General features: G+C 25.5%; 5 protein-coding genes across 5 annotated transcripts; 1 reads left to right on the top strand and 4 right to left on the bottom strand.

Moving 5' to 3' along the window:
- Nucleotides 1-1,677: 1,677 nt before the first annotated feature.
- On the bottom strand, nt 1,678-2,434 carry OCT59_000847 (uncharacterized protein; the record flags this gene model as incomplete). Its single annotated transcript, XM_066139160.1, has 4 exons — nt 1,678-1,692; nt 1,758-1,817; nt 1,990-2,124; nt 2,195-2,434. The coding sequence occupies 4 exons, from the start codon at nt 2,432-2,434 to the stop codon at nt 1,678-1,680; spliced, it is 450 nt and encodes a 149-aa protein (XP_065988590.1).
- Nucleotides 2,435-2,683: 249 nt separating this feature from the next.
- On the bottom strand, nt 2,684-3,037 carry OCT59_000848 (uncharacterized protein; the record flags this gene model as incomplete). The annotated part of the gene is made up of 2 exons (XM_066139161.1): nt 2,684-2,864; nt 2,943-3,037. The coding sequence occupies 2 exons, from the start codon at nt 3,035-3,037 to the stop codon at nt 2,684-2,686; spliced, it is 276 nt and encodes a 91-aa protein (XP_065988591.1).
- Nucleotides 3,038-4,597: 1,560 nt separating this feature from the next.
- On the bottom strand, nt 4,598-5,071 carry OCT59_000849 (uncharacterized protein; the record flags this gene model as incomplete). Its single annotated transcript, XM_066139162.1, has 1 exon — nt 4,598-5,071. One exon carries the CDS (start codon nt 5,069-5,071, stop codon nt 4,598-4,600), a length of 474 nt encoding a protein of 157 aa, XP_065988592.1.
- Nucleotides 5,072-5,748: 677 nt separating this feature from the next.
- OCT59_000850 (uncharacterized protein) lies at nt 5,749-6,363 on the bottom strand (the record flags this gene model as incomplete). Its single annotated transcript, XM_066139164.1, has 2 exons — nt 5,749-5,937; nt 6,016-6,363. The coding sequence occupies 2 exons, from the start codon at nt 6,361-6,363 to the stop codon at nt 5,749-5,751; spliced, it is 537 nt and encodes a 178-aa protein (XP_065988593.1).
- A 1,645-nt stretch (nt 6,364-8,008) lies between these two features.
- Nucleotides 8,009-9,272, top strand: OCT59_000851 (uncharacterized protein; the record flags this gene model as incomplete). Its single annotated transcript, XM_066139165.1, has 5 exons — nt 8,009-8,075; nt 8,175-8,545; nt 8,614-8,846; nt 8,915-9,185; nt 9,267-9,272. The coding sequence occupies 5 exons, from the start codon at nt 8,009-8,011 to the stop codon at nt 9,270-9,272; spliced, it is 948 nt and encodes a 315-aa protein (XP_065988594.1).
- Nucleotides 9,273-16,999: the final 7,727 nt, after the last annotated feature.

Raw genomic sequence — 16,999 nt, forward strand, 5'->3', positions numbered from 1 at the left:
TTCTTTTCTTCTCTTTTTTATTTTTTTCTTCTCGTATGTGAGTGGATGGATACGTCATTTTCAATTTTAAAATATATATATATATATATATAAAAAATAAAAAAAACAATCATGATTAATAAAATGTACTCTTTGTAAAATATATTTAAAATTTAATACATAACCTTGGAATAATAGTTAGAGCAGGTAATTCCGGGATTTTGTAAAGAATAATAAAAATGATAATATTTTTAAGTTAGTTCTTTCTTTAAATTTTTTTTGAAAGTGGTTTGTTTCTTAAAATCATAATATTGTAAAAAAATGCTGGTTGCTACGACTGACAGATAACGACAAATTGTCAGGCTACCCCAGACAAAGTAATTGGAAGGCGGAAAATGCCATAAATATCCAGCCCTATTTTACAACATTTTCTTCCAGGCTAAAGCAAATATTACAAAAGAAATTGCAAATATATTTAACAAGCAATAGATACATGGCCGTTGAAAAATATATTCACATTTATACCACAGTCTAACAAAAAAATACTCAAACCACAACATATTGTAAAAAAAATATGAAAAATACGCGTATATCCTATTTTTATACCTTGCTTAACAGCTCCACTATTTATTTAAAAAACGGCTTTTTTCTCTTTTGTATGTGGGTAGGTGGGTACATTTTTCCTTTCTTTTATTCTTTTCTTTCGTATGTGAGTGGCGGGTACATTTTCTTTTCTTTATTCTTGCTTTTATTCTTGCTTTTTGTATGTGGGTGTCTTACTAGTTACTATGTTGAATATATAAACTAAAGTGTCCCAAAGTATTGTTAATATTGTAAAAAGATAATATAAGTATACTTTAAAAAGAAAAAAGAAGAGACGAACTAAAATACCGTAAAGTATTAATATAAAAGATAAGAGAAAAGCGTATTTTTGAAAATAAACAAAAAAAATCTCATTAATAAACGCGAATTTTAGCTATTTTTAGTTATCACATGCATGATATCACATGCATGTAATTAAAGTAATTTTAATTGGTTAATTTTAATTTATTATTACATCATGCATATGATTTTATTGGTTAAAATTTTATACGATACAAATTAAAATAATTATTTTATTATATTTATATAATTAATATAATTATATGGCTGTAAAATAAAAATTATTTTTTATCCAAATTCTATTTGTAGTATCATGATTTGGTAGTTGGCACCTTTCTGAATTACAATTATGAATAAAATGTACTTTTTGAACATTATCTATTACAGTAATTGGAAAAATACGTCTCCATTTATCTCCTGTTGCTTGGAGACGGTAAAGTGGACATTTTAATACTGAATGTTCAACCATAGTATCTTCAAACCAATCTACAACAATAAATGCATAATATTTGTTATTGTTACCCTTATGTTGAAAGATACCTTTGATTATTGCATAAGATTCTTCATGATCTTCTTCATAAATTGTGATAAAATCATCGAGATGTAGGTGAACTTTTGAAAGGATACCATTTTCTTCTTCAATCATATATGATGCAAATTTGTACCAACTAATTGAAGAGTTTATAAGTGCCGCCTCAAACTTCATATCCACATAAGATAAAAACAATTCAGTTTTAAAATTATGTAAAGTTAAAAGAAGTTTATCACGTTCCTGCTTTGGCATTCTTTTTTTTAATGAAATATTGGAAATAAAGTTTACTGGAGATATAACTAAATTAAAAGATTAGTAAATATAAATATCAAACATGTACTATTATATGCAATAAAATACTTACTTTTTGTATCATCATCATCGTCTTGAACTTGTTCAGTTGCTTCAGTTGAATATTTATCTTCTGTAACATACCAATTTAAAAATAATTGTCCAAAATTTGAATTTGTAAATCCAGTACAAGATCTATTAAATCTTGGATCAATACCACCATCTGCTAAATGTCGAATTGCAAATAAAGTATTGTAACGCTTTAATAAATCTAAATCTATGTTTTTGCAATTAGTTTTTGGTACCATCCCCTTAAAAATACGATGGACCATTTCTTTTATACCAACTTGGGTATTAATAAGTGTTCCAAAGGTTTTAGCATGCATCAAAAGATGCATATTAACGTGTATGTTTGGTAAATTAACAAAATTTACAAAAACCTATAAAAAGTAAAATATTGTTAATTATTTGAAATTATTCCACATTTCAATATCAAATTTGTAACTATACCTTTGGAAGGATTGAAAACTCTTCTTCAAGACATTGTTGCAATTTCTCATAGCTATCTGATGTAAATTTCTTGTTAAAAACTGCTTTCATAGTTTTTGCAACATGTATCCAACAAGATATAATAATTTTTGGAACTGAACTAACTCGAAATACATCAATTCTTTGTTGAATTATGGCTGTTTCATTACGTTTGATACTTGATTCTTTTAAAAACTGGTTTAACAAAAATGGCATAATCATAGCTAATCTAAGTAAATCCTACATCATAAAACTATTGTAGTGAGTAATCGGATTTGGTAAGCGAGACCATCTTTTTGGGATTTCAAAATTTTTCCAAATTTCGATAAAATTATCTTCTCCTTCTCGTGAAAATAATTCACAAGTTAATTTTAGTAGCCGCCCAATCTTTCCTGCAGTCGCATGATAAACATCCTGCGGCGTCTGTAAATGTCTTTCCCTTTTTAATTTATCTAAAATACTAGGTAATGATCATAAACCATATTCCGTACAAAGTTGATCTCTTCTTGACATTATAGTCTCATGAGAAATTTTTAAGATTTCTTCGTCTGTAATATGATGATAACGTAATGTTGTTACGATATCCTGATTGTGAGCACTCAATGATTCTTTAGTAGTTTTACAAGTACGACAACCCTTATTTGCATTATGTCTAAATTTATTTTTTAAAAAATTTTAATAGTTGTCATAAAATTATATTATTATATTATTAACTAAGTTGAAAAAATACCTTAGTACTCCTGTCATATCGTTACCTTGAGGTAAATCTGCCGTAACAACGCCTAAACCAGCAATTATCCATGCATCTTGTCCTTGGACAGTCATCACCTTTCCTTTCTCTAATTCCTTCATTTCTGAAATGAATGGTATCATAAATTCGTCAAATTTTCCTCCAAATGGGATAAACCCAATAACAAAATGGTTATTTATTAGCTTTCTTTGATGTGCTGGCATATTTCCAAACTGTACATAAACACCACCTAGAGAATGGTATACATTTCTAAATGTACCAAAATCATCATAATAAAGATCTAAAAACAGCTTATAGATTGGCATAGATGATGATGGTGGATTTCTAATAGAAATGTAATCAGATGGATGTAGGTATGAAAGCTTTACATTACGAACGTGCCAACGGTCATTACATTTATAAATTATTTCACTAATCCGCAATGAACCATCAGGAATATTTTGATGTTGAAACATCATCAATATAGTTACTTTTTCTAAAATTTGAGAAGTCATTATAATTAAAAATCATTCGTCTTGTAACCATACTTCACCGGTAATAGAACGACGTTGTCTTGGTAACCCTTTTAAATTTCCGGGTAAATCACTATATTCCAAAATTTTTGAATTCGTAACTGATAATATCCATCATGATTTTTTAAAATTGATCTTAATCTTCCAAGTTTTTTTTGACCATTATCATCAGCGATAGTAAACAAAATCACCAGATCGGTACAATACTATTTATTAAAAATAAATAACTTTAATAAATATTATCAATGATAATAAATTATAATTGTATCAAAGTGTATTAATTTATAACCTTCTAATATTAATATTTCATGTTGTCCAAAAAGTGGGGATTCCCCCCATAAATTTCCATGCCAAAATTCTGATTTTTCTTCAGAATTAATGCCGGGTCCAAAATACATATGCTTCATTAGCATCGGATTATTAAGAACACGCCATATAATTTCACTAATTGAGAGTTGATACGAAAGTTTTGATCCTCGTGAGGTTGATGGAGTTTTTTTTGGTGAAATTTTAATAGACTTTGTTATTATTGGTAGGAGAGGAAGACGTTTTCTCCATGATTGGAATCTTCAGATATTTTTTACCACATGGGTAGGTTCAAATTGAGAATTGTGAATGATATCGACAAGACATCAGGAAATTTGTTTTGGCGTAATTTAGTGTAATATTTCGAAGGTGGTGTAAAATTTTGAAATATTACACTAAAAACGTAATATTACAAAAGTTTACACTCTTAAATTTGAATAATTATAGTAATTTAAGAATATCTCGCTATCTACTGATCCAATCAAGACGATCTATAGCTCATTGGAATCAGCTCGTCAAGACGGATCGAATGGTAGTAAAATCATATCTCTACGTTTGATAGAACGCTCTATAGTATGCAGTAAAGTTTTAAATTAATAGAAAGTCATCTATCAAACGTAAAGATACGATTTTACTACCATTCGATTCGTCTTGATGAGCTGATTCCAATGAGCTATAGATCGTCTTGATTGGATCAGTAGATAGTGAGATATTCTTAAATTACTATAATTATTCAAATTTAAGAGTGTAAACTTTTGTAATATTACGTTTTTAGTGTAATATTTCGAAATTTTACACCACCTTCGAAATATTACACTAAATTACGCCCAAACAAATTTCCTGATGATCTTCATATGCTTTCGTAGAAACATTATGTTTCTGAAGCCAGCAAAATAATGCCGTAGTTGTATAATTATCAAAGTACGGTGCAAATTGACCATTGCAGAACGGTATCTTGTCTTCATCTAACGCTTCAACAATTTGATGTATTTCTTCCTCTTCGTTATTACGTTCCTCTTCATCATTATTACGTTCCTCTTCATCGTTATTACGTTCCTCTTCATCGTAATTACGTTCCTCTTCATCGTAATTACGTTCCTCTTCATCGTTATTACGTTCCTCTTCCACTTGATTATTATTATCATCATTATTACCTTCATCCTCCTCCTCTTCGTCATTGTTTTCATTATTATCTTCCTCCTCTTCCTCCTCTTCATAATTGTATTCGTTATCACTTTCTTCTTCCTCTTCAGTATCAGATGAATTGACATTATCTTGCGAAAATATCATCTCATCATTGTAGTCTTAAGGATTAATTGATCCATATGCATTATCGTCATCATTAATGTCTTGAAAATTTAAATCATCTTTATGATCATACTGAAAGTCCATGTCATCGTTATCATTATCAGGTGAACGTACAGGCAAACGAATTGCCACTCTCTCGTCAGAATCTGTTGTCTCATTAGGTTTGCTGTAAGAAAACCGATTTTAAATTCGAATTGGCTCTATTGGCTTGTTGTGACTATATCGTCTTCTCATCTTTATAACAATTTAAAATAATTCAAATTTAATTAGAATTTTATAAATTCAATTAGAACTAAATTTATTAAATACTATTAGTGTGTTGGCAAAAAAAAAATGCAATTAAGTAATCAATTCGGTTAAATTACTGCCGATTTGGCTACACAAAATTTAGGGTCAATTATACCGGCTGTATATGGTTAATGACAATTGGTATGACAAATAATATTATCGAAAATAGTCATTTATTGAATGAAAATAAAATAAAATATATAATAATATAAAACATAATAATAAAATAAAATAAAACATATAATAATATAAACATAATAATAATTAAATAAAATAAAACATATAATAAAATAAAACATATAATAATAAAATAAAATAAAACATAATATTAAAATAAAATAAAACATAATAATAAAATAAAATAAAATATATTAAAATAATAAAATAAAAAATAAAAAATCAATGACGTCGGTGAGAGCGCCCGCGCTCTCGGTGGTAAGGAGATCGAGAACGAGAGCGCCTGCGCTCTTGGTGGTAGTAGGGGGATCGGGAGCGAGAGCGCCTGCGCTCTCTATACTCGTATGTCCTACGATCCATCCTATTTCTCCGGGCGGCCTGAACTAATGCTTAAAACAAAGCAAGTATTAATATAAATGCAATGAATTAATGAAAAAATCAGTTAAATAATAAATACTTACGCTCCACTCTCCAAAACTCGTCAGAGAGTTCCTGGTTGAATCTCTCGTCATGCAAAGTCGGGTACGAGTGGGATATCCTTCAGGATTTCTGTTTATTAATCTCTCTAAATTCTCGTACCCCGACTTTAGCGCATTCCATTTCTCTCTACATTGTTTTCTAGTTGGCCTGAATATGTGGTTGTTTCGTATATCACGAGCAATTCCACGCCATAATTGGTTTTGGTCATGTAACCTCGTTGTGGTGAATAAGGGCTGATAGGCCCGACGACGCTGAATTAAGGTCAAAGCAGCGTCATCAGACCATTGAATGTATACTGGAAGATTTGTGTTTAAGTTTAATGCTGCCATTATTAAATATTATTAGTTTGATGGGGAAAATGTCAAGAAAAGGCTCTATATTTATAATAAATTTATTATGATTTCTTTGAGTTTATTTTTATGATCTTGTCTAAATTTTTTAGTTCTAATGCAATCATTCTTAATTAATTTATTTAACATTGAATACATACATAATTTTTTTTTGATTTCTTTGAGTTTATTTTTACGATCTTGTCTAAATTTTTTAGTTTTAATGCAATCATCCTTAATTAATTTATTTAACAATGAATACACACATAATTTTTTTTTGATTTCTTTGAGTTTATTTTTACGATCTTGTCTAGTTCTAATGCAATCATCTTTAATTAATTTATTTAACATTGAATACACACATATTTTTTTTTGATTTCTTTGAGTTTATTTTTACGATCTTGCCTAAATTTTTTAGTTCTAATGCAATCATCTTTAATTAATTTATTTAACATTGAATACACTCAATTTTTTGATTTATCAATTTATTTTAAAAATATAATTATAGTAATACTGCATTAATTAATATATATAAATAAAAATAAATAAACAAATTCTATTAATAAAAAATGAATTAAAATGTTATCTTTATACTTTATAATTATAAAATATAATATTTTAAATCACGCATGTCCTTCCTTGATTATATTTCATATTACACTGCGATGATATATTACAATTATACTGAATTTTAAGCTAACCTTAATTTACACCGTAAGGAACTTAATTCGATCTTAATTTACTCCGTTTTAGGAATATTATCGAACAATTAAACAAATGATTAGTTGCACATGACTTGTATTATTTGAATAGTTGATACTTTATATACCGATATTTGATTACACCAATATGTATTAAAACTCTTTCCTATCAGTAATTTCACAATTTCAATCAATATATCGGTATTTTTCAAATATCGTTGTAAGTCGACTACTGTAGATCCCATCTATTTTTTATGTAATCAATCCAGAGGCTTACACTAAATAGATATAGCTTAGTTAGATAGGATCATCACATGGTTCATTGGCTCAGTTATTTTTCCGTCAAGAGTACCAGGATCTTATAAATTTTTTTTTCTTGCATGTCATCGTATCACACATAAAAATGGAAATTCAAAATGTAATATTCCATTAATTTCTTCTCACTCCTTTTCTTCTACCTTTCCATTATTTTTCTTCTCATTTCACGTATAGCCTGAAAAATATAATAAATTTGAAACCGTAAAATCGATTTGAGGTAATCTTCCATGTAAAAAAAAAATTTCACTGAATGAAATTCGATATTGTAATAATTTATTTATATTAATTAAATTTAATTTTCGATCTTCTAGAAATCATAATTTTTAGTTTTCCCATCTCCTGATATTTTTAACTGATCCTGCATTCTACACGATACACAATGATATTAAGATCATGTATATTTTCCAATTAAATACTACAATCATAATTACAATAGCTAAAATCTCAAAATTATATCATGATAACCTCGCCCTTTTTTTTGTTCATTCAATATTTATCATCTACTTTTTTGAGCAAGAAAGTTGCTCTACATTTTTTATTCATTCATATTTTCTTGATAAATATCACCTACTTTTAAACAAAAAGGTTGTTCCACTTTTTTTTTCGCTCATATTTTTTTTTATATTATGACGACTAAACGTAAATTACCTAATAAATCGTCTGATGATAATCAAGAAATGGAAGTTGAAGGAGGTATGTAGATATAACTCTTTTATAAATTTATAGTAAGTTTTGCTTATATAGTTATATGTAAGAAGAATAATTAATAAATACCAAAAATATGTATAATAGGATCGAAAAGAAAACAAATTACAAAAAAAAGAAGAGATATTGACATTGAGAAAGCTAATCAGTTGATGAAAAAAAGTAAAAATAGTAATAAAGAAGCTGCCGAATCTGCTGATAAAGAAGTTATAGTAGTAAATGAAAAAAGAAGTAATGATGATGATGATGATGATGATGATGATGATGATGATGATGATGATAATGATGATGATGATGATGAGAGTAAGACGGAAGATCATAAAAAACCCAAAGTATTTCAATCAAAGTCAAATTTAGAAATAGTTGCTTGGCTCGTCGACCATCCGGAAATTTTAAGATTGGCACTAGAAATGAACAATACGGATGTTGCTATCTCATCATCCAGTAAAATTACGGACGTAAGTATTAAATTAACATGATTTTATTATGTCTAAATCTTTTAAATAATGTATTTTTAATATTTTAGGATAAAATTCGTCTATGGGACGAAAGTGTCAAGTGTCTTTTTTTACGTGCAAGAAGTCTGTGTGGTGAAGTTTTTGATGAGTTGATAACAAAAATTTTCAAAATAAAAATACATTCGAACGAAGCTAAAAGCTACCTCGAAAAAACCCGAAAATTTTTTATCGATTTCAGAAATAAGTTTAACCAAATTATTTTAACTTCTGTAGAAGAATTTAAAGAAATAAGAAAAAACAGGTATTTATTTAATTGTTTTGTAGCTAACCAAATAGTGCTGTTTGTATTAATTATTAATTTAATTATAGAGCATCTACTGGAAGTTTATCTCAAAAGGAACTTATAGATTACGTTGATGAAGAATTTGTCCAAAAGATTTTAAGCCGACAGCTTGTAGCTGTTAATATTTCAGAATTAACAAGAAATGAAGGATTCAATACCTTAGTTGATTTCGTAAGAGAAACCTTTAAGGTTTCGTGGAATGGAAAAAATTTGTCCGCCGTTAAAGAATTAGATAATATGACCAAAAAATTAACGATCCCTTCTAGGAGCGGAAATAAGATCGTTGATTCTTTATCGGTAAGTTATTTTATTTATACTGTACTGATACTTCATATCCTTTAATCATAGTTATTAATAATAATATTAAATTATACATAGTTATAAATCTTAGCAAATGCTCTAATTTTTTTATAAAATTATGCATTTTATAACGATATTACATTGAATAAATTTAGTAAATTTTACAAGCAAATGATAATATGAAACATCATTATTCTAAACATTATACTATAATGTCGAGTGATAATAATATAAAATAAAATGGATGTATAAAACTATAAAATGTTTGTCTAAGATATAACATTTTCAAGTTTAAAAAGTAATTGTTGTTTTGTTAAAAATGGAATGGTTATTATATGACGTTTCTTCTTTAGTATATACGGCCTAAATATCTCTATATATTTGACGTTCTTATACAGATCAAAAAGAATACATTTGCGTAACATTTGCGTAAAGTAAGAACTTTAAAGTTTAAGCCAATTCTGACTGGTAATTTACAAAATAACAAACACATTTCTTAAAAAAAAATTCTGAATCAGAATACTTTTCCGGTTTCCATCTTCGATTCTGCAAAAAATTGAAAAGTTCAGGTGATAATTTAAGAAATATCCACCTATAAAGAGACTAAACAATTATCAGGTTGATCAAGTTCGTGTAATACCAAATTTAATAAATTGTCTGATTAAATGATCGTGTATATTAAATGATCGCGTATATTATAAGGCTATAAGGCCTATTAATTCCTAAAAAGTCAATTTAACCACTATTTTATTTAACCGCTATTTATTTGTACGTTTTTTTTTTTTGAAAAAAAAAACTTTCTTTCTGAAAGTAGAGTCTTCCTCCTATACCATTTGCCGTCGTGCATAGTGTGTTATAGGAAAAGGCGGACTTGAATTATATAGGTGTAAGCTTATGTTATATAGGCGTAAAGCTTATATAATTAACGCAACGAAAATCCTTTAATCAAAGGTTAAAATAGGCATGATGGGATATTCTCATATATCATGAGCTCTGTCTGTTCGAAGTGTCGTTTTATATATAATTAAGTAGGCTTAAGTCGTAAGTAACTTTTTTATAACATTGATTATTGGAGAATTAAGTGGCAAAAATAATTTTTAGTTTGTAAGACTTTTAACTCCATACCAACTTGTGTGTGTTTGGCGTGTAATTAATTTTCTAACCCTTAGACCCACTCGTGGGTTAGGTAGGTTGCTTTGCACTTCTTGCAGTCTACCTTATAATGGGTTTTAGATCCACGTTTGCCCATTTAAAATTTATTAAACAGGATGTCATTCGTCCAAACACATTGCAACGTTTGTTGATGAAGCTATAATTGTCTAATAAAAGTTCGCTTTGCCAGGCAATTTATGGTGGATTCAATGGATCAAATTACAAACAACAATAATGCAGTCATATGAGAATTCCAGGCCAAAGAATAAGGGTGAATTGTCAAAGTTGAGAATATATTTGTATTTTTTTTTTAAAGCCGTCATTCTCATGAACTTTTTCATTGTATCCCTAAATTCAATGATTTTGGTAATGATGAAACTGCAGTTGTTTATAGGGGTTTCCCGCCAAACTTCTGAGGTGAATTTATGTCTGGTGTTTTCGAATATACTTATCCTTTTTGCAATAGAGTCGTAGCAAGTCTTCTTAAAACGTACCTGTGACACCCATCCAACTTGGGCAGTGTCGCTGAATTTAAAGCAAGGTACCCGGTTAATCCTCAACTTTGGGTTGATGAGTTATGATTCTGGAATATTAAGGCATAATGTTTTGACTTACATCACCAATTTAACTCATAATTCTAATTTATTGAATTAGTTTATTATAGATTTATTGATATTTTTTTTATCTGTTATATAATATTTAAACTAATGTATACTTTATCTGTAATTAAAATTGTTATTGTAATAAATAACCGGTAACTTAAATCTATTGAAATTAACTTTTAAATTAGATTACAAATTATTAAAATATTATAAAACGATATTTGATTGATTTGATATTTTTAAAGGTAAATTCAATATTTATAGATAATATCATTTTGATATTATTATTTTGATACTGAATTAATATTATATCGATATTGCATTTATTAAAAAAAAATCATTATTGTTATAACAATATCAAAATGATATCGTTTCGTTATTTGTCAATATCGATTAGATAATTATAAAGTGATATCTTTATGATATTATATTGACATTGACATAATATCAAAATGATATCATATTAATATCATATTTACTTTCTATTTTTCATTATTGTTATAACAATATCGAAATGATATCAATTTGATGTTTCGTCAATATCGTTATGATGTCGATTAGATAATTATAAAGTGATATCTTTACGATATCATATTGATATTGAATTAATATTAGAACGATATCATATTAATATCGTATTTACTTTCTATTTTTCATTATTGTTATAACAATATCGAAATATTGAAATGATATCGATTTGATGTTTCGTTAATATCGTTATGATGTCGATTAGATAATTATAAAGTGATATCTTTACGATATCATATTAATATTGAATTAATGTTGGAACGATATCATATTAATATCGTATTTACTTCCCATTTTTCAAAAAATTCATTGTTGTTATAACAATATCGAAATAATATGGATCTGATATTTTTTCAAACAAATATCTTTACGATATCATTTTGATATATTGAATTAATATTGAAATGATATCATTGCGATATCATAATGATATCATTTGCAAATCGATATCACCACGATATTTATTTAACATCATTATTATATCAATTCGGTATTGTTTAAAAATTCAAGGTTTCTATAAAGTACGCTATCTTTTAATATGCTATCTTTTAATATGTTATTTTAATATGCTATCTTTAATATGCTATCTTTTAATATGTTTCTATATTATCTTTTATGTTCTGTTTTTTTAATATACTATCTTTCAATATATTTCTATTTTTAATATGTTGCATGTTATCTTTTATGTTCCATCTTTTAATATACTTTCTTCCAATATGTTTTTATCTTTAATATATTATATTCCATCTTTTGTGGCTTATATCTTTTCATATCATCTTTTATATTATCTTTTATCTTCTATATTATCTTTTCATATTATCTTTTATATTATTTTTTATAATATGTTTTATAATATTATTTTTATGTAGTTTCATTATGCGTATTCCTTTAATCCGCTATCCCTCCATTTTATATGATTTATCTTTTGTGGCTTATAATTATTCTTTCTAATTGTTCTTATTGTTGAACTCAATAAACCGGTTGCTAAGCCATAATTGATCGACTCCCTACTCAATCTATTGGTTCCTTGTTGATCATTCAATAAATATTACATCATGTAGATCATTACTCTTCCTAAATATTTATCCTTTTCGGCTAATCATTTATCCATTCACGCTGATTCAAGATTTGTTCGTTCGTACTTAATACTTAACGTTCACATTTGTCCATTTGGTATATTATTTGTTCACGCTTAATATTCGACTGTTTACAGCGGATATTTCGGATGACAGATTTCTAATCGGATCGGATAAACGGATGGCGGATTCTAATCAGATCGGATAAAATGGTGACGGATATCTTCAGATTGGAACACTAGTTTATTACAACAAAAATGAATATGACATTATTACATATACTATTGTTCCACTTCTACTCTCAGCCAATTGAAAAGATACTGCTATTAGAAATACACTCGATTGAATATAAAATAAAAATCATTCTATAATATAATCACAAATAAATAAAAATTCTGTTAATGAATTTTAAATGCCAGGTTATATAGCATGTACATTTCCAACTTTATATCTGACTGGAAGTACAGATCTTTATACAGAATATATTAAAAATATAAAACTTGCTAAGTATTTCAGGCATCTTCTTCAATACAAGAACAGAAGATTTGTGTGTCATACTTATTAGCAGTATTTTGCATTGACATTGGCAGACACTACAAGAAGAAAAGGTATACATTAAGCAAAATCTTACCAATGCACAAATTACCATTACAAATATTCAGGAAAAAATTACCCAAGACAATAACTATTAGTACCGCTGATTTGCATTGGCCTGATTTCTATTGGCTTATGCCATCTAATGGTAATTGTAAAGCTTTAGCCAAATGCCATTACCAAAATATCATGGATAATTCTCATATCACAGACTGGTTTTTTCATAAGCAATTTAAAATTTTCTTTAACAACGTCTTAAAAAAATAATGGGATTTGGAGAATTAATCAAAATTTACTCTCCAAGAAAGTTCAACCTGAATTTTTAAAGAACCTAGATCTAAAAAATAAGCAAAAAAATTCACTTTTAATAAAAAAAAAAATGATAAAAAAAATCTGATATGACACCTATAAATTTACCAAATCATATTCAATCCTGGATCCTGAAATTAAAGATATATCAATATCTACAAAAAATAAGAAAATTAAAATTAAGAAAAAGACATTAAAATAAAAAAATATAAGTTTTGAAGCATTTCAAAAACTTACCAAATTCAATCTCAAATCTTAAGGCTGAAGGAACTGAATATCCCTATAAAAAGTATTTATATTTAAAATATAATTAAAAACTTTTTAAAATATATTTAAATTATACTTAAAATATATTTAATTTAAAAATTGCGAAATACTTATAATATACTTAAAATGTATTTAAAATTATCTTAAAATATATTTCTAATATATTTAATTTTTGCCAAAATACTTAAATTATACTTAAATTATACTTAAATCAAAATTTAAGTATATTATAGATATATTTTTTACATACTTAAAATATATTTATAATATATTTTATAATATATTTTAAGTATATTTTAAATACATAAAAAATATACTTATAATAGTAGTTTTATAATATACTTAAATTTTAATTTAAATATAATTTAAATATATTTTAAGTATATGGGCAAAAATTAAATATATTAGACATATGTTTTAAGATAATTTTAAGTATATTTTAGATATATTAAAAATATATTTTAAGTATTTTGCAATTTTTAAATTAAGTATATTTTAAATATATTTTAAATATATTTTAAGTATAATACTTTTTATAGGGTATCTACAAAAAAAAAAAAAATTTTTTTTTATTAAAACTTACTTTAAATTTCTACAAAAAAACAATGAAAAAAACTTAAAAAATCAAAGGTTCGAAGTGAACCTTGTTGAATTACATCACCAAAGAAGTCAGATTTCTAAAAAAAATGAAAAAAAAGTTGACAAGTTAAAAAAAAAAGAAACAAATTTTTCTAAAACATTCCTATTCTTAGTAGAATCTTTAAAGATCCAGTATTTTATGGATTCGCATTTTGGTTAAAATAAATCAACTTCTTATATTAATTGAATGTTTTTTAGCAGATCAATATTTACTTATTAAAATGTTAATTTTCATGAAGGTACAGTTACTTAAAAATCCTATAACAAATCTTAAGGATTTTTTTGAATTCAGTAGTTTATAGAATTCTTAAAGATTTCCAATAAAAAATCTTTAAGGATTTTATACTAAAAATTAATTTTACTTTTCGCGTAAAATGATCTACAAATATGTGTTACAAAACTATTTGTAGATGTCATATGACTTGTTTGATTTCAAAAAAAAATGAAGTTTCTTTTTTTAAAATAAACTTTAATAATATCTTTTTTTTACCACTTATATATAATTTTCCTTTCTCTTCATATGTTTTTCCTTTTATATGTTCTTTCCTATATATTTTTCTCTTCCCCTTTTCACTTTATGTACTTTTTTTTTTTCTTTTTTCCATATTAATAGAATATTTTTTGAGAAATTAACATTTTTTTTTTAATTTAATTTCAAAGCTTTTTTTAAAAATTTTCTAACATTTTTCTATATTTTTAGATAGCTTCTTAAGCTCTTTGAACACGACATTTTGGTAGGTATTTTTTTTTTGTTTTTTTTTTATTTATTTTAATGAACATTACTAATTCATTTTTTTTTTTTTTGGAATTTTTTTTCTATTTAGAAATGCAGTGAGTAAAAAATTTTTTGTTTGTCTTCTTTTTTTTTTAGATATTTTGTTGAGTCTCTTAATGTGGATGAAATTGAGTAAGTAAAAAAATTTTTTAATTTTTTATTTTTTTTTATTTTAACAATTATTAATTGGTTTGTTTTATTTTCCTTAAATTTTTTCAACATGAATATTCAATTAGTAAAATGATTTTATAGTTTTTTTATTTTAACGAATATTATTAAATATTCATTTTATTTCTTTCTTCTTTAAGCAGTTTCTTAAAATCTTTCTGGATATTGATAGAAATATAAATAGATACTAAAAAAAATTTATTTTTTTTTTTCTTAACAAACATTTTTAATTATTTGTTTTTTTCTTTTTTTGGGTATTTTTTGAGACTATGAATATGGGAATTTGATAATTAAAAATATACAGAGAGCGATCAATGTTATGCGGACACTTATTTTTACCAAAATTATATGGATCATTACATGCTAATGTGATACAAATAATTTATAATTTTGTTCTTATAAACATAATAAACAAATTTCCATGCTTCATATTTTTTTGGAATTTTTTAGAAATAAGGAATCACCTACTGCATAAATTTATTGATTTTTGTTATGCAGTCCATAAAACTTAAAAATGGCATAACATGGTTAATATTATTCCAATAATTATGTATTTACTACTATTCGGATCGTCTCAATGAGATGAGTCCAATAAACTAATAATCATGAAATTCCAATCACTGGATTATAAAGTATCATAGGATAATTCTAGGTATTTAAAGCATAAATCACATATCAAATATCCATTCTACAAGCACGAAATTACCATTATTAGAATTGTTTTAGTGAGATGAATCTATTGAATCTAAGATCATGAAAATCCAATCACTGGATATTGAAATATTCTTAATACATGACTTAAATTTTTTAAAAAATTAAGAGTTTTGCAATCTTTGTAAACCCATGTAACTTATGTTTGCTAACCTTACATTGAGCCCCTAATTTTATATAATATTAAATTATTTATATTATATTCACATGCCTTACTAAATTTCTTAACAAAAGCATTTGAAAAATATATTAAAAATACGTAAAAGATATTTCTCTGGAATATTATAAGATGTAGATCAATTGCTTATTTTATAGAATTAAAGCTATTATTGTGGCAAATAAAAATAGAATTCAATGATAAATTTTTATTTTAATTAATGACTAAAGATGCAATAAATGTACTGTACTTAAATTTTTACTTTCACTTTATTAATATGTATATAATTTTTTTTACTTTGAAAAATGTCTGCATATCATTGATCGCCCTCTATATATACATATATAATTTTTTATTTTAACAAATATCATTAACTTTTTGTTTTCTTTTTTTTAGCAATTTCTTTAAGTCTTTCTAGATGTGATGTTATATATAGAATACTGGTAAGTAAAAGAAAAATATTTTTATATTTTTTTTATATTAACAGACATTACTAATGAACTGTATTTTTTTTTATTATAATATTATCAAAATATTACATACTACATATAAATCTGCAATTTCAGTATAGATCATATAACTTATTAATCTGATTTACTGATTGATGATCTTTTTTAAAGCTAACTGAATTATTTAAAAAAATTTATTTCCTTTTTTATAAATCATTTTTTTTTAAATTGAATATTTTTTTAAAAAATTATTTTCTGAATTTATTTAAAAAGAAACTTTTTTTAACTTGAGTGATTTTTTATCAGTTTTTAAATCAAATAATTTTAAAAAAAAATTATATTTTTTTTTTGTACTCAGATTTTAGCATGGAATGGTAAGTTAAA

This window comes from Rhizophagus irregularis, chromosome 1, assembly GCF_026210795.1.
Source record: "Rhizophagus irregularis chromosome 1, complete sequence".
In the NCBI taxonomy this organism is placed as follows: Eukaryota; Fungi; Glomeromycota; class Glomeromycetes; order Glomerales; family Glomeraceae; genus Rhizophagus; species Rhizophagus irregularis.